The sequence below is a fragment of the Pararge aegeria genome, chromosome 17 (assembly GCF_905163445.1).
Source record: "Pararge aegeria chromosome 17, ilParAegt1.1, whole genome shotgun sequence".
NCBI lineage: Eukaryota > Metazoa > Arthropoda > Insecta > Lepidoptera > Nymphalidae > Pararge > Pararge aegeria.
Window position 1 is genome coordinate 15,083,168 of NC_053196.1, and position 24,144 is coordinate 15,107,311.

The 24,144-nt window shown below is 37.6% G+C and overlaps 1 protein-coding gene across 3 annotated transcripts in view; it reads left to right on the forward strand.

The window, feature by feature from the left end:
- LOC120631178 (phosphatidylinositol 3,4,5-trisphosphate 3-phosphatase and dual-specificity protein phosphatase PTEN) overlaps positions 1–24,144 on the forward strand; it is a 77,543-nt gene that overhangs the window by 26,495 nt on the left and 26,904 nt on the right. For all 3 annotated transcript variants that reach the window (XM_039900646.1, XM_039900647.1, XM_039900645.1), the window contains exon 2: positions 8,516–8,688. In XM_039900646.1, coding sequence (XP_039756580.1) covers positions 8,516–8,688 — 173 coding nt within the window. The remainder of the gene's footprint in view (positions 1–8,515; positions 8,689–24,144) is intronic.

The following is a 24,144-nucleotide window of genomic DNA, read 5'->3' on the forward strand; positions in this document are numbered from 1 at the left end:
AGATTTTCTTCATTTTATAGTATATCATCTGCACACCCTGAGCATACCACCTCTATGTACGCCACTGCAAACACCTTCGCATTTATAATAGTAGTGAGGTTTATCAAAATATTACCGGCCCACTACATGGTACGGGTCTCCTAGTCAGATGAGAGTTCGTAAGAGAGTTCGTGAGAGGCGGTAATCCATTACGCTGGCCAAGTGCGGATTGGTAGACATCACACTTTGAGAACGTTATTGAGAACTCCAAGGCATGCATGCAGGTTTCCTCTCGATGTTTTCCTTCACAGTTGAAGCGAGTGATAATTAAATATACTACGACAATACACACATCGCCATCTAGCCCCAAAGTAAGCGTAGCTTGTATTATGGGTACTGAGATGACTGATGAATATTTTTATGAATAATATAAATAAATACTTATAAACACCCAGACACTGAAAACCATTCATGCTCATCACACAAACATTTTCCAGCAGTGGGAATCGAACCCACGGCCTTGGACTCAGAAAGCAGGGTCGCTGCAAACTGCGCCAATCGTCCGTCAATTAATTCTTAAAGTATGCGCCTGTAAAGTTAGAGAGAGGTTCGCGCCGGGTATACAACTCGGCCACCCCGCTCTAACCACTAGGCTATAGCCGCTTCTACTTAAGATTTTCTAACTGGTGCCCGCTTTCTTCGTAAAAAAAAACTACCGGCTAAGTTTGTTGTGAGCTTTTTCGTAGTCCAGGGCGCGTTAGGAACTATCGTAGCTTTAGTTTTAAGTTTACGAATTAAGTTATCGCCATCAGCTAGCTCACTTCTATGTTATATTTTACATGTAAAACAAACGGTTCCGGGATACGTTAAATACCGTAATAAACGTGAACAAAGAGGGCGGACAACAGCTTCTAGTAATAAATATTTTTGTTTTAAAATATTACTTCGTATATTAGGTAGGTATTCTCAAAACGCACGCTTGACAGAGAAACTATTGGTTGCGTAACAGGGGCCAACTCAAGTGACTTTATTCCTACAGGACACTATAATAAATAGCGATTTAAAGTTCGGCCCGGGCCATAATTCACCCGTTCAATATACCGTAAAAGGCTGACCTTTTTAGTCTCATCCTGTCGCTGCTGTAAGATTTATACGGGCAGCGTCTCCCGAAGATTTTTGGCAAGATTACATTTTAATATTCGAACGGGCGAAGTGAAACACCGAAATAAAATTAAGACAGTTTCCGTAGGCTGCCAAGATTCGGAAGATAAACTATTTCACATTGGACTGATATTATCGTTGAGTGGGGAACTCGACAAGTTTCAAGTAACGTGCTGAGTGCTAAGTTTTTGGTAGTTTGATTGTTTACAATCCCTTATTTTGTTTAAGGCTTTATTACTTGATCAATTTACAAAAGTCGCTGGGGTGGCTATCTTACCTTAAGGCTTTTAATGACAATCTCTGACAAGATAGAAAAATGAATTTTCAAATGTAAAATGTAAATTGTTGATATTGGAAAAAAGCAACTGTTGAGTTTCTTGACGGCTTCTTCTCGGTAGAATCTGCCTTCCGATTCGGTGGTGGCGTCTCTATACACAGGCAGACTTGACATTTCAAAAGTGCTTATATTAGGCCTACTTGAAATAAATGAATTTTGAATTTTTTGAATTTTACCAATAGAGTCGTCATCATAATATCAACCATCTAGCGGTCCCTCCCGACTCCGTCCGCGTATACGTCAATCTTAAAAGGTAGACATATTCTGTCGCGGACTTTAATTCAGAACTTTTAAAGGGGAACAACTGTGTCATAATTTTTAATCGTAAAGGATCCAAACGCGCCCTGGTCTTAGAAGAGCCCACAACAAACTTAGCCGGGTAATCTTTTTTTTCGTTATCATCTTATTTCTATACATGTCAACTTTGGGTAAAGTCCAGCAGACGCGCTGTCAACAATATCAGGGTGCAATACAATAATGCTTATCGTATCTTGATGAAGTTGCCAAGGTACTGCAGCGCGTCGGACATGTTCGCTAGGGCCAGAGTACCGGATTTCTTTGAGATCGCGAATCGCAACTTTTTGGAGTCGTTTGCGAGCCCCCGATAATGAAATCGTAAGCACGTCGGCAGAGGGTCTGGACTGATCAATTTTCAAGCACCGGCTTTCGGTGCACCATGAGGCGAATAGAAAATAAACTGTAGTGATTTTGTAAAGGTTAGGTATAAGATAAGCCATAAACTATGACCAACTATATAATGATAATGACGGACGTGCGTTTACAATATTTTGATTGTTGCTCATTATTATTATTTTGTTATTTTATTTATCTTTTTATATTTTAATACCTTTCAATAAAGATTATTCTTATTATTATTATAACATTATAGAGAACTCTCAAGCATGCAGGTTTCCTCCTTGTTAAAGCAAGTCATCAATTGCTCGCATTAAAAACGCACATATCTCCGAAAAGTTAGAATGGCATAGCGCGGATCAAACTCGTTTCCCTTTTAAAGGAAGCCGAAACCTTACTCACTAGGCTTGTATACTAGACATACAGTTTTGTGACATAGTTCATCCGAGGAATTACTAACATCACACTATTTCTGCCGCTAGGCAGCATTCAAATTCATTTATTTCAAGTAGGCCTACTTTATAAGCACTTTTGAAACGTAAAGTATGTGTACGGGAGCTATGGTGATACGCTCGACCGTAACAATAGAAAGATCTTCCTCCGAGCGGGTGATCGTGCTCGGGGACCGAGGTCCGAACATTCATTTTTGGAAGTTGTATATATAGGCATTCTTCGTGAACACTTCGCTAGCGCGATGCAGGATTTTGTAGCGCCATCTAGTTATGTAATGTGGAGACCGCTACATATGTATGTTTGTAATGACTCTACTATTGCTTTGTTCCGGTCTGAAGGGCGTGGTTGCCGGTGTAAATACTGACACGTGAGGCTCGAGGCATTCGCCTCAGGTTGATGGGCAAAGAGCGGCACGTGTTCCGTGCGAAGTGTTGCCCTGTTTATATTGGCGATGATTTTCCACATACCATCAGGTCTATTTTTTATTTATTTATTAAAGTACAGTTCCTACATCTGCCTCCAGGATGCGAGCTATCTCGATGCCAAGTTTAAACTACAAACATTCAAACTAAGCACAAGTTTCCAAAGCCATATAATTGGTTGTTAATGAGGTGCACCTAAACTAAAATAATGTATGTTTCTGAACTGCATGATTGCTATACTGTGAGAATCTATCCGTCCGCCTATAGAACTAGTCCGTAGTCGTATAATCGCCAGTTTATATGCGCTGCAACGGTGTGGGTCAAGAAAGTGGGCCCGTTTGGAGGTTTTATTTTACTTCTTTAATTTAGTAGTCCAGTCAGTTACGTCACATCGCGACTTTACGCCGGGCTATGAATTTGTCGTGTGAGCGGCGGGCATCGAAAACCAAACAGAATGAATGAAGGAATTGTTCCTCGTTCAAAGTTCTTAAAAAAAAAATCCGCTACAACATATATGTCTATCTTTTAAAGTTGACTCGTACAATGACGAAGGCGCGGGGGACCGCTAGTTGTTATATAAAAAAAGCTAAATTTATTGTTATGTTATGTTCCTAGGCCCTGGGCTCATTGCTATGATACTATCTATCGCTTGAAGACAGCGCCTTTCAATTGTTAGAGCATGAAAAAGCACTTAAAAAGTATTCCATCGGTATGCCATGTTCATCAAGGGGGCCCTTAAAATATTGCTGTCTTGTCCATGGAAGTCGTATACTTTTTTTATTTTAAATTAATTTGTCGACGTTATATGCAATGCCATTAATCGCTTAGTAAACAGTAAACCCCTTCTCATTGTAAGAGAGGAGACCCCTAATGGGTTTGTATGATGATGAACCAGTAAAATTTTACCCACTATGAATAAACTTGGCATAACGTCGTAATATATAATTGTTATATATATAATACTAGCTGTTGCCCGCGACTTCGTCTGCGTTTGATTTTGTTTTAAAGTATTCAGTATCGCTAAGCCTTAAATGAGTATAGTTGTATATACATATAACACGTGACTGTCAATTAATTATAGACAAATAATTTGCAATAAAATAAAATTGTGACTTTACTTAAAGATCTAAGCTATCCTATCTCTTAAGTTGGGACCAGACTGCTCACGGTGTGCCAATTTAATTTAAAATCGGTTCAGTAGTTTAGGAGTCCATCGCGGACAAACATCGTGACAGGAGATTTATATATATATAATATATATATATATGCAATAAAACCCTTAAATAATTAACTACTCGTACTTTCCGTAACGAAATTGGGTTCGATTTTTTTTTTTTATGTGTTTGTTATTACCGCTTCTGCGCCGTGTTAGTGGCCAAGTGGAAACATTTCGTAACTTCGTTATTTTTTCTATGTTAACAGCGCGGACGTCTCGTCTAGAGGACCGCCTTGTGAAATTGTTTAGTTCTCGGTTGCTGGTGAAAAATTCGCGTCAAGTGCGAAACAGTCTCGTAACTTATTTCAAATTAATTTATGTATATTAACCTTCTTCAATATGTACGGGAGCTATGGTGATACGCTCGACCGTAACAATGGGAAGATCTTCCTCCGAGCGGGTGATCGTGCTCGGGGACCGAGGTCCGAACATTCATTTTTGAAAGTTGTATATATAGGCATTCTTCGTGAACACTTCGCTAGCGCGATGCAGGATTTTTGGGGCGCCATCTAGTTCTGTAAAGAGTCCGCTACAAATATATATAAATTAATTTGATTTCTATAAAAAGCCCAGTGGGTAGGATCTCGACTTCACTTTCGGGGGCTTAGTTCGAATCCCTGCATGCACCTCTAACTTTTCAAAGTTATGTGCGTTTAAAGTAATTAAAATATCACTTGCTTCCTCTTTTTTTCCGCTGTCATAGATTTAATCGAATCACATTTCGGAATACCAGCATCTATATTATGAAAATCAAGCTTGATTTGCTATACTCAGGAGCAGGAGAATCTTTATGCAATTTTTTCTTTCATCAATCTTTATACAACACACCAAACAGATATTCGGCAATGCTCTCCCAACTATACTCACATCTTAAGGTTGCAAAGCACTGTAAGAAGGTTAATATCATTATATCAACCCATTACCGACCCACTACAGCGCACGAGTCTGCTCCCCCAATGAGAAGGGGTTAAGGCCGCAGTCCACCAAACTGGCCTAGTGCGGTTTGGTGGACTCCACACACCTTAGAGAATATTATGGAGAACTTTCAGCAGGCATGCAGGTCTCCTCACGGTGTTTTCCTTCGCCGTGTATGCAATTGATATTTTAATTACGTTCCCCCGGTCTACCGAAATTGAAGCCGGAACCACTGAGCTATCAACGCTTTTTTGTTTTAGGTACTAATCGAAAAATACATAATTAGTTTATATTAAGATTTATGCAATTTTTTTTTCTTTTTAAAACTCGAACTCAGTTCGAGTTTTAAAAAGAAAAAAAAATTTCTATATTATTCTAGTGTTCTATATTCTATATTATAGAATATAGAACACTAGAATTCTTGGCAAGTTCTATATTATTGGCAATTTATTTATTTATTTGTACAAACTTTAATTTACCAAAGTCTCTAGCGAGTATATAATGTTTTTAGATATTGGCATGATACCTGTATAAATTTTAATATTTTACCTTTTTACTTGAATTCTGCTGTTTCTTGTGGAGTGCGGAGTCCTATTTTCATGAGTTTAACCGCGTTTAACCGTGGTTGGCCAGGTTTTTTTTTGTTCGTTGGCAACTAGCTAGGCTGATCCCTACCATGCTCGGATTTTTGGGATGCCATCTTGTTTTTTCCCCACCGGTTGGTTATTGTGTGTCCCGCTCATAAATTTTACTGAGCGAGGTAGTAAATTCGACGCTAAGTGTGACAATGTTCCTGAATTATGTATTTTCGAACGACTTACAAAAAGTGTGCTATTGACTGGGAGAAAAGTTGAAAGAGAAAACGCAGAACGTCGTTTTCTTTGTTGGCAATCTTATTCCAAAACAATATATCCCAAAAGTTTGTACAGACTTAAATATAAAAAAAAATACGAAACAAATTTAAAATTCATTTATTTCAAGTACAGAGGACGCTGCTGTCCGTTCTATTTTATATTCCCTTAGTCGCCTCGCACAACACCCGCGGGAAGAGAAGGAGTGGTGACAACTGTATTTCTTTCTGCCGTCACCACACGGAATCCATCTCTCCTTTGCTTCTTGCCCTAATTGGTCCTTCATTACTTGTTTTAGAGCAAAAACCCTTAGTCGCCTCGTACAACACCCGAAGGAAGAGAAGGTGTGGTGACAACTGTTTTCGTATCTGCCGTCACTACGAGGCATCCATCTCTTCTTTGCTTCTTGCTGTACTTGGTCCTTCATTACTTGTTTTAGACCAAACACCCTTAGTCGCCTCGTACAACACAAGCAGGAAGAGAAGGAGTGCTGATAACTGTTTTCGTATCTGCTCTCACCACACGGCAGCAATCTCTTTTTTGCTTCTTGCTCTATTTTGTCCTGCAATATTTATTTTAGATCAAAACGTGGGTAAAGTATTATCGTACCAGTGTTATCATACAATACAATATTTGAGTGCGCAACGCATTACAAAACCCGCGATTAGAAATCCACCGTTTGCTCTGCTATTAGCCTAACGACTCGGAACAATATTGTAATTAGATTATTTATTAATGTCATAACAATTAATTAATTCTTAACGACATATCTTAAAGTCACTCTCAAGTCCACGCGCCGGCGGCGGACAGTTTAATTTGAAGTCATAATATAAAGGCCGGGGCAATTTTTGCACTGTTATTTGTAACTAGCGGTTCCCCGCGACTTCTTCCGCGTACGAATCAACCTTTCAGAGGTAGTGATATGAGGTCGCGGGCTTCTTTTTTTAACTGTTAATGGGAACAATTAATTCATCATACATTGTTGTGACGTAATTTTAACCGCTTATTCATCGGAAGCTATCAGAAAGAATATTTTATCCCATTTTTTGCAACATTTTTCATTGAAGCTCCTTGCACCTACGGGTCGTAGCGTGATGTAACATAGTATATAAGCCTTTCGCAATTAACGGGCTATCAAACAAAAGAGATTTATTCAAATTCGAACCAGCGGTAATTAATGTAATTACAGAAACCGCTGGTTCGAATTAGATAATTTATACTATTAAATATAGATGGTAGGTACCAATAGATTAGTGTAGACTCGTAACGTGACCACGCGTGGAATCCTACTTTCAAGGAGAACTGTACTTTTTATACAAGTATAAAGGAAAGTTTTGTTTGTTTATTTGCTATCGATACACTCTGAAACTACTGGTTCAGTAGTACTTTATTTACAAAGTGCTCCTTTTAACGTAGTAACCTACCGCTAAAAAATTTCTTACATGACCCCACTATAACTGGTTTTATCTGTTTATCCAACCAGACATTAACTGCCTTATGAAGAGAGTGATGAAGACCTCTAAACTAGATATAATAAAAGAGTTAAAGACAGACTCGGATAGGTAGGGGTTCTGTGCATCGCGAGCCTTTCTGATCGAATACGCGTTGATCAAGTGTCGCTACATTGTATTGGACGCAAAAAATGGTCTCAATGAAGCCTGTAGAATAGGTATTATCTTCGGCCTGCACTAACCCCCACTAGGATAGGTTAGCTTCCTCCTTACTCTATGGATTCCAATGTAATGAACATAATTCTACTAATCAAGTCCTTTTATTTCATACAAATATTGGGGTAGTTGTGAAAAATTCTACTACTCAAGTCCTTTTATTTGTGGGTGTACATTGAGGTAGTTGTAAAAAATAAGCAATTCTCCATTTTGTATCGGCGGCCATCTTGAACGATTTTCATCCAGCATAGCTAAGAACACTCCCGACTTATTAACCATTCAAACAAAAAAAATAACAAAAACAAAATCGGTTTTTGCAGTTTTCATGTAACGCGTATCATCTGCAAATAATAATTCGAATTAAAAAAAATAATTAATTTCTATTAGGCCTAGTTAATAACCACTTTTGAAATGTCAAGTAAGTCTGTTTGTAGTGGCTCTACCACCGGTTCGGAAGGTAGATTCCACCTAGAAGAGCCGGCCAGATACTCAGCACATTGCTCTTGTAAAACATCATTTTATAGTTTATTTATTTATTTAGGAAAACCAACCGCTAATTAATTTTATCTCGTCAAAGTTTCTACGTTGTGGGCTAAGTGAATATTTTGCTTATTACAGGTTTTCACAACGTTTGCAAATAATTTCAAAAATATTAATTACATTTTAAATACAGTTATATTTATATTTTATTTTTATACATTTATTACAAAATAAATGTCTAAAAATATTTTACTAATAAATAAGGTTGTAATGTGAAAAAAAATAGAATTAAAATTAAATACAAATGCGACTTGAGGCTAAATTTCTGTATGTAGGTTTGTAATGATACTTTGTTATTGTAATGTTTTGCTGTGGATGTTTCCTTGACCCCGCACAACCAGATATAACGGACAGGCTCATAGCGATGGGCTACCCGGGGGACAAGCTGGAGGGAGTGTACCGCAACCACATAGACGACGTGTACAAGTTCCTGGAGCAAATGCACAAGGGCCACTACAAGATATACAACCTGTGCGCGGAGAGGACCTACGACAGCAACAAGTTCCACGGGAGGGTAAGCGCTGTTTTTTTTTTTTTTTTTTTTGTATTTATATATATATATATATATATTATTTATATATTTGTATAATTTTAAATCTTACTTATTGCACCACCTACCTCTTTTCTATGTTTTTTCCTTTTACGCCATTGGTTGCCTGGCAGAAATCGCTATGTAGAGATAAGGCCACCAAATTGTACTCTCTTGATATGTATTTATATCTCTGTAACTACTTTTTTTTCTTTGGTGTACAATAAAAGTGTATTCATGCATTCATTCATTCATCATCATCTGTGGAAGCGTTCATAGCGCAGTGCGAATCCTAGCACGCACCTCTTAACTATTCTTCGTTAGTTGCGTTTTAAGCGATTAAAATATCACATACTTCATCGTTAGGTAACCTGCATACCTGAGAGTTTTCCATAAGATGTGTTGATTCACCAATCCGCACTGGGCCTAGTGGAATACTACGGTCTTAACCCCTTCTCATTGTGGCAGAAGACGGTGACCTGCAGTGGGCCGGTAATCCGTTGATATGATGTCGATGATGATCATCCGTATCCTATTGACGTCCCACAGCTAGGAACGGTTTTAGAGCATAAACAATTTTTTCTTGCGTATCTATGTTACCACGTATCTATGTCCACCAATCTGCATTGGGCCAGTGTTTTGGACTACGGCCTTAACATGACATTTCGTCATTTTTATTAGGGTTCCGTGCCCGAAGGATGCCAACAGAGTCACTATTGCTACCACCATCCGTTCGTGCGTCTGTCTGTTTGCCTCCAGTGGGCCATATCTCATAAACTTTAATAGATAGACAGGCTTTTCACATAGTGTGTTTGTATTGCCTATTGTCGCTATACAATAAAAAATAAATCTATAAAAGTACAAAATTAAAGGGAAACAACAAATAACTGTTTATTGTTATAACTGTAACAAATAATAAATAAATATACTATGACTATACACACATCGCTATCTAGCCCCAATAAGCATAAATTGTGTTATGGGTACTAAGATGACTGATTAACATGTTTATAAATAATATACATAAATAGTTATAATATACAAATAAACACCCATACACTGGAAAACATTCATGTTCATCACACAAAGATTTTTCAGTTGTGGGAATCGAACCCACGACCTTGGACTCAGAAAGCAGGGTCGCTGCCCACTGCGCCAGTCGGCCGTCAAATAACACCATGTAGTGTTTTATTAAACTTTGGTACGAAACCAACTCGCGCTTAGTCGGTTTTATTATCATTTGCTGTAAGTGCTGCTAAAATCACAAAACCGTGAAAACGTCGATAATAGCTTTTTAAAAAGATTTTTATTTTAATTCCCTCACAAGAGCTGGAAGAGATCGCTACAAAGCGATAATGCCGCCCTTTGCATACTTCTTATGCCTGTGTTTTTTTTCTTCTGTATTTGCGTTTGTGTGCAAATAAAGAGTATAAATAAAAAAAAAAAGTAAAGAGCATCTCGAGCGTCGTTACGCAATAACCACACAGCCTCTAAAGATTCATATCATTATTTGTCGTGGGCAAACTCCATATTATGTCCCGGCGTCAAGGCCACACGTGGACGTGCATCGAGAGTAAGGGCAAAACATAATTGGGCGTTTAATACAAATCTAAAAAAACAAGATGTTTTCCTGACCGATATTGGCCACGGTGGTCAATCTCCAAAGAGATTTTCCAACTACGCGCTAGACTAAGATATATAGTACTATAGTGCACATGTGAGTGCGCTTTGCATTCCCTCACTATCATACTTACTCCGATGGGATGCGGCAGCTCCGACACGACCGGAAACGTGCAGGAGCGACGGCTTTGCGTGATCTCTGAGGCACGGTAGTGAAAAGTCTGAGCTAGTACTAAAAATATGATGGTATAAATAGTCCCACCCGGGGATCGAACCCAGGAACTCAAACAAACATACTAACCACTAGACCAACGTGGCCTTTTCATTGACACACGAGATTTAGAGATCTTCCTAAAGTTTAAAAAAAACATTTCATGTCAGGGTCGTGGTCCCGTATATAAGTGAATTTTAAAATTATATTATAAGGACTAGCAAAATAAATTAATAAAAAACAATAAATAACATTGAAATAATAATACTTCATATTATTGCACGTTCGCGTTAAAGACGCAAAATATCGTTGTTCAGTTTTTTAATTTTTTGCGGAACTTTTTATTTTTTTTCCTTTAAGAGCCTTCTTCAAGTTATTAGAAAATTAAAAAAAAGGTGGGTGAAATCAATAAAGTCACTCAAGTTATGGCGTGATGGAAGTTTATCTTTATCTACGCGCACTTTGCAGCTAACTAATTTGACGGTCGCTGTGTGTCAGTAATTGACCTAAGTTCCTAAGTTGCCTTCTTCTGAATCAACTATGAACCAAGTCACTATGCAAGAACAGCCCTTAAATATTACCATAAGTATTTGTCGTGGGCCAACAGCGAACTTTTTAAATTTGTGCCGACTTCCGGCCTCAAGGCTACACGTGGATTTGTGGACGTGCAAAGAATTTAAGGGCGCGATCTCACTAGGCGTCTAAATTGTGATTATTATTGTTAAAGCTACGCATTGTACAATAGCACTGTGAAAATTAATAAGGCGGTCTGCTTGGAAATGCACGCCAGCTATTAAATTGCATAACTGCATCAAGATTGAAAATCACTTTTTTATTATTACAAGTTAGCCCTTGACTGCAATCGTAGTTGTAGATAAGTGATGATGCAGTTTCGTGGTAGACCGTATTGGACGAAACGTTGACGCTGTAAAGTAAGTTGGGGTTAAAACGGTGTTGAGACGATAAATGAGCAGAGGCCTTTATTATACATCACAAAGAAAAATAACAGAAATACAAATACAATAGAGTAAGTTAGCCACATATATATATATATACATTTGGTGGCCTTATTGCTCCATAGCTATCTATTCCGGGCGATCAAAGGTGTACAGACAATGCTATAGATTTGAGGTAGCGCAATAATAAGGCCCCCTAGAATTATATTGCGCTACTTTGTTAGTGTGTATGTGTCTTGTGTTATTGTTTGAACCTCTTAACTACCACTATCCGAAAATCATGTGTCGCTATGAAAAAAAAAATATAAAAAAAAACAAATCTTTTTTTACATAGGAACCGTACATTTTCTCAGGATAAAAATAATTCAATGACGTGATTGAGACTTTCGCGTTTATGTTATTAGTAAAAAAATATTTTTGTATTATTTTTACAAGTACAGACGACATAAAACGAATTGAGACACTGGATGAAAACGACTAGAAATCATAGCATCATTAGAAATCCCTATTAAAGATTTATGCTCAGCAGTAGACGTCCTGTGGTTGAGATAATGATTTGACGATCGTTCCATGAGTTGTTTCTTTCATATCTTTTGCGATAGAAGGAGAATATAGAAGAATCACATTTATCTACCTAATATTAGCTTTTAAATGTAAACAACTTTAGTTTGTACTTAGTGAATCTTTTAGACTTATAGACCAAAACAAAGTCTTCGAACAGTGTGTGTTGCCAGGGATGACTAATGACTCCGAAACGTGGTCGCTGACTATGGGTCTCATAAGAAGGCTCAGAGTCACTCAGCGGACGATGGAGAGAGTATCTCTACGTGATGAAATCAGGACTGAGGAGATCCGTAGAAGAGCCAGAGTTACATAGACTCGTTAAGTCGCCAAGCTGAAGTGGCAAAGGGGCACATAGCTCGGAGAACCGATGGACGTTGGGGTCCCAAGGTGCTGCAGTGGCGACCTCGCACCGGTAAACGCAGCGTTCGTTGACCCCCGACAAGGTGGACAGATGACATCCGACGAGTCTGAGAGCCGCTTGACCCAAGCTGCACAAGATTTTAGTGTTTATCCTACTAAAAAACCTATGTCGAGCAGCAGATGTCAATCGGTTGATATGATGATGATAGATCTGGAGAAATTTGCTGAAATCGCAATAACAGCTGAAACTCTTTGTTTTGCGTTTTCGGATTCTTTCAATCCTACCTTTAAAAAAAGTGTAAATATGCATCTCACTAGCACTATCAACCCATTGGTCCACTACAGCTCACGGGTCTTCTCTTGGTCATTGGAATGAGAAGAGTTTAGACAAAAGTCAATAGGGTATGCATACAGCAGGAAAATTGCTTAAAATGGAAAAAACCTCCTCTTATAGGGCTATATTTAAATTTTAGGGTATTGCTTTTGTGCATGTATGAAGTGCACGCCACTGACAATAGTACACCAAGCTGACCAATTTGTTAGACGTTAGCTATAACCAGCAATTTGGGTCGAAACAAGTCGAAACAATATTTCTGATCAGGATTAGCCTTAGCCACAAGTCTAGCGTAAAACCAAAGCTTCGGTAGGTTAGTTTTAAAACATTATCCTTTCTGCTGAAACTGGGGCAATAATCGCTTGGCTTTCATCATTGTGACGTTTGCGATCTTTTACATCGATCACGTAGGAGCCAACTGAGTCATATCCAGCATGCTCTACGTGACCGTACACGGTACAATAGTATTCATATACAAGATGCTCATTTTAAGTTCTTCATTTTTATCAAAATTCAAAATTCAAAATTCAAAATTCATTTATTTCAAGTAGGCTTAATACAAGCACTTTTGAAACGTCAAGTCTGTCCGTGTGTAGTGACTCTACCACCGGTTCGGAAGGCAGATTCTACCGAGAAGAAGCCGGCAAGAAACTCAGCAGTTGCTCTTTTCCAACATCAAAAATTTACATTTTATATTTTAACATTCATTTTTCTATCTTGAGAGATCAAAGCGGAGCCGGATGCTTCCAAGCAACCTTGTCATTAAGAAACTCATCAATTGTATAATAACCTCGCTGTAATAAATGTGTTTTAACACATTCTTTAAACTTATGCATTGGTAGGTCCAAAATTACCTTAGGAATCATATTATAAAAGCGTATACTCAATCCCACAAATGACTTCTGCACCTTTCGCAGACGATATGCAGATGTCACTAATTTATGACCATTTCTTGTAAGTCGACTGTTTATATCCACTTTTTGTTTATAAAGACTAATATGTTGTCTTACAAATACTATATTGTTATAAATGTATTGTGAGGCTACCGTAAGTATACCAATTTCTTTAAATTTTTCACGGAGGGATTCACGTGATTTAAGTTTATATATTGACCGTACAGCTCTTTTCTGCAATATGAATATAGTTTCAATATCAGCAGCTTTGCCCCATTATTATGGGGCAAAGATCCCGTAAGACATCACACTATGAAAGTACGCGAAGTAAACAAGTCTTGCTGTTTCTACGTCAGTAATCTGTCTAATTTTCCTGACGGCGTAGGCAGCCGAGCTTAGTTTACCTGCTAGTGTATCTATATGGGTACCCCACTGAAGCTTACAATCCAAGGTCATGCCCAGAAAAACTGTGGAATCTTCCATTTCTAGTGATTCTCCATTTATTATTATATTTTTATTAACTTTCTTTACATTTGGTAAAATAAATTCCACACACTTAGTTTTTTTGGCATTTAAAAGTAAATTATTGACAGTAAACCAGTGCGACACATGCGACATAGCACGGCTTACATCGTCAGAGTTGTCTCTACCTCTATTATCATCATCATCATCATATCAACCGATAGACGACCACTGCTAGGGAGTTCAAAATTCCGCGGTGTGTCCCCTGGATCCAGCGGCTTCCTGCGACGCGCTTAATGCCGTTTGTCTATCACATTGGGACCAAAGCTGCGCATACTAGTGCGTGGCTGCCATTCCAGCAATTTGAGACCCCAACGTCCTTCCTTTCTCCGAAATACGTGCCCCGCCCATTGCCACTTCAGCTTCGAGACTCGTTGAGCTATGTCGGTAACTCCTTAGTTAGGTTTTTATTTTAGTATCCATTTATTTATGCTTTTTAATTTGTACACCACCACATGTTAAGAATATCAAAAAGCAGACACTTAAAGTAGCAAGATACAAAAGTTGGCCTTATCACTAAGTAGCGATCTCTACCGGGCAACCTAAGGCTTCAGAAAAATAAAATCAACAAAAAGGTACCAGACTACAGACATAAAACAAAACTATAAATAAATATAAGAAATAAATTAATTAATATCTCCGTAAGCATACCATAAATACCAACACTTAAATATGAGTAAGAGTAAATAAATGATAGTCTTCTTTATTGAACACATTTTTAGCAACCATTTTCTTTCACTATTTAGTAACAATTTTTAAAAACAAAGCATCCTGTATTAATTCCAGATGCGATAATTCCGATACACTGCAAGCGATTTTCCTCCTTACGCGTCACAATTAGATGTTAGCCACGTGGATCGTTAGGGCTGTCACTGCTTTTGAAATAATAATTCTCTTATGACCTTGTGCATAACTATTGTGTGACGTAGACCTAGAATTTTTTACTAAGCGAAATGTACAAATCGAATTTGTTGTACGACAATCGAATTTGTACTACGACAATACACACATCGCCATCTAGCCCCAAAGTAAGCGTAGCTTGTTTTATGGGTATTAAGATGACTAATGAATATTTTATGAATAATACACATAAATACTTAGAATATTTATAAAAACACCCAGCCACTGAAAAACATTCATGCTCATCACACAATCATTTTCCAATAATGGGAATCTAACCCACGGCCTTTGGCTCAGAAAGCAGGGTCGCTGCAAACTGCGCCAATCGGCCGTCAAATTAAAAACACTATTGCCGTCACCCTGAACCTGAGATTGCTGTCATGGGCAAACTAGTACTAGAATTAAAAAAAATATATATAATATAATGTTTTTTCAGCTTTAATTTTTTTCCAATTTTGAAATTGACAGCCCTAAATAAAACGCTAAAGGATACTGTAATATAATATAGTACCTAATTACAATGCAAATATCAATTCCTATTCAGTTTTCCTACTCACAAATTTACCTACTGGAGTGGAAGTGAACTGTTTTGTCTAACTGTACATAAAAAATAAATAAAAAACGTGTGTGTACTTATGTACACGCGTTAGAAGTTATACTTCTCTGGCGTAACGAGATAAAAATGTTTTAATTTTATTTTATCTTTATTTACGCCTTATTCTACGTTTGTACAAAAAATTACAACAGAAAAAAAGGCGTTTAATACTTTGAAAGTTTTATCTCATTACCGGACAACCAATTTTCACTCATCATTAAAATTTGAGATTTTAGTACAGTTGAATCAAATAAATCAAATTTTTTAACTGCGAAATAATAATTAAAGTCCGTTCTGTAGTAACATTATACAAGTATTGAATACAAACAAATATTACCTCTTTATAAAAATATAGAGGCGTGTAATTACTGATAAGTCTTCTATTTAAACTTTCTAGCGCTATTATATATACACTATAAACCCCGACCCACCGCGTCGAATCGCCCGCATGCGTTACACTATGTTTGTTTGGCACCTAAGGGTCGTCGTAGCTCGATGTAAAATTCCATATTACCTTTACCGAGAATCGGGTTTCCTTTTCCTTTTTCGAACAAGTTGTTGTAGGCCTCCTTCGACATCTTCTACTTCCCGCGACATTGAGCTGTTTAAACTGCTTGAAAATTAGAACCGGCTACCTTCTTCATGTCGTCTTTCCCTCTATGGCTTCCATTCGAAAAGACGTTTGCACCAAGAGTTCTCCTTCCGAGCTCTATGTCCGGTCCACGTCCATTTAAGATGCGCTACTTTTCTTGCTACATCTGCAACCTTACTTTGATCTCGGAGCCATTCATTTGTCTAATGGTCTCTCACTGTCACTCCCACCAGTTTTCGCTCGACTGCCCTCTTGCCATTTCCTTGTTGATAAATACTCTGGTGAATACCCAGGTTTCGGCTCCGTAAGTGAGCACTGGCAGGATGATTTTGGATTGATTTTTTTAACAAATTTGACTAAAAGTTAAGAAAACAATGCTCACATAATATGCCAAGCAATAAGAAACGGACTAAGGTGACTTTTTCTTTGTTGTACAACAGTGACGTAGCTATGTTTAGGTATGTTTAGGTACCTACTATTTATTTGTAAAAAAAAAAATTAAAAAAATAAAAGTTAGAGTATGGTGTATAAAAAGTATCCTATAACGACTGTTGGCGGCACTTCAACGAATTGCGGTCGAAGCATGCAGCACAAAAATAATTCAAATAGATACTTAGTTTGCTCACCTGCTACTGCACCTGCACCTAAACTTAACCTGCTATAAGAAAGCTAATAAATAAAATTAAAAAATTTATAATAAATCTTTCAATGTATTATTAAATACCTTGTTCTATAGTTAGACTAGTTTTTTCTACAAACGCGATATAAGGCGAAAGATAAATAATTTAAAAAGATTATTATCCTGTTACACCAAAGAATAGTATATAATAGTTAGAAAAGTATATCGTCCGCGTAAGGTACAGGGATCATTTGTGGGATTGAGTATACGCTTTTATAATATGATTCCTAAGGTGATTTTGGACCTGCCAATGCACAAGTTTAAAGAATTTATTAAAACACATTTATTACAGCGAGGTTACTATACAATTGATGAATTTATTAATGACAAGGTTGCTTGGAAGCATCCGGCTCCGCTTTCAGCTTTCACAAGATAGAAAAATGAATGTTAAAATGCAAAATGATTGTTGATGTTGGAAAAGAGCAACTGCTGAGTTTCTTGCCGGCTTCTTCTCGGTAGAATCTGCCTTCCGAACCGGTGGTAGAATCACTACAAACAGGCAGACTTGACGTTTCAAAAGTCCTTATATTAGGCCTACTTGAAATAAATGAATTTTGAATTTTTGAATTTTTGAGTATAACTTCTAACGCGTGTTCATAAGTACAAACACGTTTTTTTTTTTTTTAATAATCTTAAATACATACGAAAAATTAAAAATAAGATTACACTAACGCAAAATACAACACATCGTGTCAAGTTTGGTAATATGAGTTGCCTAGTGAAAATCGATTGGTGAAAGGTAAATGTAAGCCTAGGTATGTATGTTCTTTGATTGGGCGTTACTTACTTGGTCTTATTCGTCGTTATTGAAAACGGGAATTAGAATCGCATATATTGAAGCAGTCATACTAACTCTGTAAACACAAGATAGCAATAGTTTTAGTTGTATTCAACGATCATAATTCAACAGCTTGACTAAGGTGAGATCTATTCCGGGAGAAAGTGGGCAGACTAGGTGTCGCCCAGGGCGCCCTCCTGATAACACCACTGATAACACAGTTATCACAGCTCGCTTAGGGCGACATCAGATTGGTGCCAGTGTCGGCGCGCTATTTATCGGTCGAGAACACAGAAAAGATGCGTCGACTATCACGAAATACAATAATTTTCCTCGTCTGAGAAAACAGTGCGAGATCTGAATAGTGTGTTATGAAATTGTTGTAAAAAATAAATGGTTCCGCCTTTTAAAGATTTTCTTGTCCAGTTGTGACATTTTCTATACACATAAATATCTATCGAAAATCTAACCATTATCGAGTGAAATGAGGGTTGGAAGATTGTATGAAGATTTTATGTTTTAGAATAATTGTTATCCTTTATTTTATGTATTTTATGCATAACTATCCTTTACGTATTAATCTTATACGAATATATAAAAATGATTTTTTTTTTGTTTTCTTACTTGAACTACTGGTCCGATTTGAAAAATTCTTTCAATGTCGTATAGCCCATTTATCGAAGAAAGCTATAAGTCCAAGGCTGAGGGTTCGATTCCCACTGGAAAATGTTTTGTGTGACGAACATGAATGTTTGTGTGTGTGTCTGGGTGTCTAACATATCCAGCAGTTATCTTGGTAGCCATAGCACAAGCTACGCCTACTATGGGGCAAGATGGCGATGTGTGTATTGTCGTAATATATTTATTTATATCATCACGCTAAGACCGTGATGTATAGAATAGTAGCGTAACACCAATGAAGAAAGATCTAAAATCGAGGGTTTTTTTTCCATTTGAGGGCTTCCGCTGCGTGCACTGCGTAAACTGTTAAAGCTTCGATAAAATCATGTATGACAAAGTTGTTCCTCATTAAAAGTTCTAAAAGTCCGCGACAGCATATGTCTATCTTTTAAGGTTGACTTATACGCGGACGAAGTCGCGAGGGACCGGTAGTGTATAGATAATAGTGATACAAATTCGCGACCAGTCTCAAATAGACATTTGAAGGATGATAAGCGTGTAACGACGCTTACATTGTATAAGTCTTTCCTGGAAATGCTCCACAACAGTTTCAAATGCACGCGCCCGTTGTCACTGTAATCTTTGTCTAGTCTAGACTGCAGGCGTTATTAATTGCGATAATGTTGAGTGACATTATTCCATATGAAAAGGATCATATTATTTGTACCTACTCACTAGGTACTTTATCGTAGCAACTTATTTGCAGTTCATTCATTCAACATTGGATCAAATAGTCTTATTGCTGGAAACAGGCTTCACGAAGCAATTCTCAGTTTTAGTGTTTGTCTCGGGGTCGTTTGGGCCTTTTGAGAATTTATAACTTCAAAATTAAATCTGATATTGTGGGAGGCTTTATAATCCGCTGTCTATTAACGTTACATTGGACAGGCGGTTTTGGAGGCGGTTTGGACTCACCACGCTGATCCAATTCGGTTTATAAATTGGAGGGTTCTGAGGTAACAACCAAAAAAAAATAACGATCCTCCACCTTTATTGTAAGTCGGTATAAAATACACGATACCTTATTTAATATGTGGTCCGACCCGACATTCGAATCCAGGAACTCATGACTCTGTAGTTAAACATGCTCACCAAGTGGAAGGCTTGCGCCCGGGCTACGATGCCGCGTAGAAACCAAAGCGGCGGTATAAAAAATAACTCATGTACACGCGTTAGAACTAGATTAAAATCTTTCAAAAATTTTATCTTTCGCCTTATTGTATTCTACGGTGGTAGAAAAAACGAAAGGTATTTAATACATTGAGTTAAATTAAGTAAATAATGTTTACTTAAATATCACAAAAAAATATTTCTACATAATTAAAGAAATGGACTGAATAAACATAATTAAATTTGGAATACTATGGATATTAACTATCGGACTCATTATCAGATGATCGAGATTCTTATACAATTGAATCAATTAAATCACCGGAATGAACCTGCAGACTTTGACAATTGAAAGTGTACACTGTCAAACCTTATAGCTAACTTCAGGGTGTTGGTTTTTTGTGAAGGCGCTTTGTAAAAATTTACTCTCATCAATTTTCCCTAACGCGCCAAAAGAAGTATAACTTCAATAAAGTTTATTTAAATATCACAAAAAAAATATTTCTGCAGAATTAAAGAAATGGACATAATAAACATAATTAAATTTGGAATACTAATAGACTCATTATCGGACGACCAAGTTTCACGCAACATTAATTCTTGAGATTCTTGTACAATTGAATCAATTAAATCACAGGAATGAGTCCGCAGACTTTGACAATTGAAAATGTACAATTATACCTAACTTCAGGGTGTCGGAAATTTGTGTCGGTGTTTGCGCGCTTTGTAAAAATTCACTCTCATCATTTTTTCCTAACGCGCCAAAAGAAGTATAACTTCAATAATATGTTTACATCACAAAATTGTATATATTTTCGCACCTTTTCCCCCGCGATTAAGATCACGCTTAACGTAGGTATGTTCCAAGTGATAGCGTATCAAGGGTGCAAGCCAAGTGCGCGGCGCGATATCGGCGGGTTATCGGTGAAATTGGCCAGATTACCACCGATACGCGTACAAGGAGATCTTTTATTCCGATACATTGCGTGACGTCGCTGACTTGCCCATATGATGCAGATAGTGTTAATAAATAATAGATAGTTGGCTACGACGTGCAGGACCGCCAAAAGGCCTTTAGGCAACATTTTTCAGGTAAAAATAAAAAAGACATTTATTATTCCTTGATTGAAAATATAAAAAAAAAAACATTATAAATATAAAAATAGATAAGAATATAAGCTTTTGCAAATTTGTTACGTTAGATATATATATATTTTTTTGACAAATTGAGTTATGAAACCTAAGACCCCTTGTGGGTAAAGGCTTCCTCCATTCTCTGCAACTCAATTTTGTTATACGTTGTATTGTGATCTGCCTTCACTGATTAGAATATGATTGTCATTCAAAAATGCACGCCAAAACATACGCGATGGTTTCGCATATTTGCTTGCCGCCAAAGCCGCAGAAAATTCAAGTAGGCGTTACTTACATTGTATTAAATGTATAAAATGCAGCGCCCTAATCAGATTCACCCCTTTATAAAGCTTCGCTAAATCAATTTCGGAAGCCCCACGCAGGCGGCGCTATAAACTGCCGACGATATTCGCCAATACATTTTAACAAAGCCTACAATGTATGATTGTAAACTAATGAAAATAGAGGAACTAGCTTGTGAGTTAGAATTTTGCTATGTACCCTGCTTTTTGAGGCCTAGGTTGTGGGTACGATCCCGCAACTTTCGACGACTTTCCTGGCGCAACGGTGAGCGCTGTGAAATTAGGTAGGAGGTCACGGGTTCGATTCCCGGCAGAGGCAGTTCGGGAATTTCTAATTTCTGAGAATTCTCTGGTCGGGTCTAGTGGGAGGCTTTGGCCGTGGCTAGTTACCCTACCGACAAAGACTTATCTGTATAAGTATTTATGTATATTATTCATCACTTAGTACCTGTTACACAAGCTACGTCTACTTTGGGGCTAGGTGGTGTATATAGTCGTAATATATTTATTTATTAAAGTCTCAAAGCGTATGGCTCCGAAACGTGTTCGCTGACACTGAGGCTCAAAAGAAGGATCAGATAGATAGATAAAGTCTTTATTGTAAAAATTTAAAGTGAAAACAAGAAATAACAATAGCAATAAAAAATATATTTTTAAAAAAATGCGCAAAAACGGTCTTATCGCTTTAAGCGATCTCCTTCAGACAACCCTTTGTGGTAGAGAATTACGTGATCATATCAGGAATGAGAAGATTTGTAGAATATAGTATAGTGATAAATACATATATGAATATACTACGACAATACAAACATCGCTATCTAGCCCCATATTAAGCATAGCTTGTGTTATGGATGATGAATATTTTTATTAACAAAACACATAAATAGGCACCCAGACTCTGAATAACATGTACATTCGCCAGTTGTGGGAATCGAACCCGCGGCCATGGACTAAGAAAGAAAGGTCGCTGCCCACTACGCCAGTCGGCCGTCTAGAACTACCATCGGCTAGAATCTAGATGAACCAGAATTACCGACATAGCTCAATGTCGCGAAGCTAAATTGGCTTTGGGCGGGTTACATAGCTCGGAGAACCGATGGAAATTGGGGTCCCAAGATACTGGAATGGTGACCGTGCGACGGTACACGCTCCGTTGGTAGACGCCAAGACGAGGTGGACAGACGACATCAACGAGTCGCAGGGAGCCCAGTGGCACAAGACTGTGGTATTTGGAACTCGCAACAAAATACCGGCCACCGTGTCGCGACATCTTGTCTAATATATTCACCAATATACTAGCGTACCCAGCCCGCTTCGCCAGGCTAGATTTTGCTTTATTTTATTTAAACAATAAACTTAAATCATTAAATTTTTAATTTAAGTCTCATAATACATTAAATCATTTATTTCTCTCCGTATTCATTCTCTTCTATTCTCTTCTCGAGCGGGCGAAGATCATTATCTACACCCATGTACACCCAGTACAATAGAATATCATCATAGTAAATAAAAGCTGTATTTGACAGTTTGACAGTTCAAAAATAGGAGAGCTCCGATCGTCACCAAAATTTACAGGATTACTCGCCAGGTCAATCCGGAGATCCCCTGAAAGTTTAATTGAAATCGGTCCAGCCGTTTCGGAGCCTATACGGAACATACCCACACACTTTCTCTTTTATATATATATATATATATATATACATAGAAGTATATCGAAGAAAGCGGTGATAGTCTAGTGGGTAAGGTTTCTTACCTTTGCTATGTGCGTTTTAAGCAATTAAATATCACTAGCTTAAGGAAAACATTTTGAGGATACCTGCATGCCTGAGATTCTCAAAGGCGTGTGAAGTCTACCAATCCTTGGCCGCCAGCGTGGTAGACGACGGCTAAAAGCCCTTCTCATTCTCTATTCTCTAAGACCCGTGCTTTGTATTGGGCAGGTAATGGGTCGTTAACGGTGATGATGATCGAAGTATGGATGGATGCAGCTCTCTTACCACTACTATCTATCCATACATAGCCTTCAAATATTCATATAAAAATTAGAAGAGTTTCTCAACAACTCTCAACTTTCATCACGTCTTATATAGAATTATCCCCCTTGTTTGAACAGTTTTAGCTTTTTAGTGTGTACGCCCACCGGCCGCCGTGTCGCGACCGTGACCGCGCCGCGGCGCTACGCATAAATGTCATTATTTGTGAACGCTATGGTGACCATGTGACCATGGTTTAGTGAGATATCGGGACATTGCTTTTGAAAGTATTATAGACCGCTCGCACTTGAGGCCGGTTAGCGTTTAGAACTAGGACAAGTAAAGATAAAATTACCAAAATCCGTATTAATTTTATACACACACAAGACAGATTGTTTATTGATTTCTTGGCTTTACCTATGTTAAGTTAAGTACAGCCGCTGCGCTGCGCTACTCTTAATGTAAAAATTTAAGGAAGTCTTTAAAGAAGATTTACATAAAAATGCTGTACACAGGTATTCCATCCTTAATAGCTTAACCAATCTTGGCTATATTTTCCAGACTGACATAGATTTATTTTTATCCCGGAAATACTAAAGGTTCCCTCGGGACCAACGGACTAACACATTTTTTTGGGTGTATATTTACAATACGGGTCGAAGGATATAATATCTATGGATGCAAAGTTAAACAAGCTAGACTTCACTACATATAGCTAAATTGCAGTTTGAATACGTCCATATGCTAATTATAAAAAAAAAAACGTTTCTCATGCGATAGAATTAAAGCGCAATTTAGAGTTCGCGTATTTATATTGTGAATATCGATACAGTTAAGTAAGTCAAATGACACCTGGGAGCATGAGCTTTATTTTATGTCAATGTTCTAAAATAAAGGAAATTACTCTTAAAATATTGTAACTAACAAATGTATTGAAAAAGAAAGAAAAAGATGAAATGTAATGTTAAAATACACAAAAAAAAAAAATAGGGAAATGAATAGCAAACTGATAGGAACGGTTTCCTACCGCCATGTTGGAAGACAAGCGTCTGCAACCCTATACTATGGAGTTTAGAAACTAAACATATGTTGCGATAAGGCCACCAAATTGTACTCTCTCGCTCTATGTTGAAATCTCTGTAACTTTTCTTCGGTGTACAATAAAAGTGTATTCATTCATTCATATGACCAATAATGATTGAACACGTCAGTCGGGCGAAGGTCAACAGTGAAATGA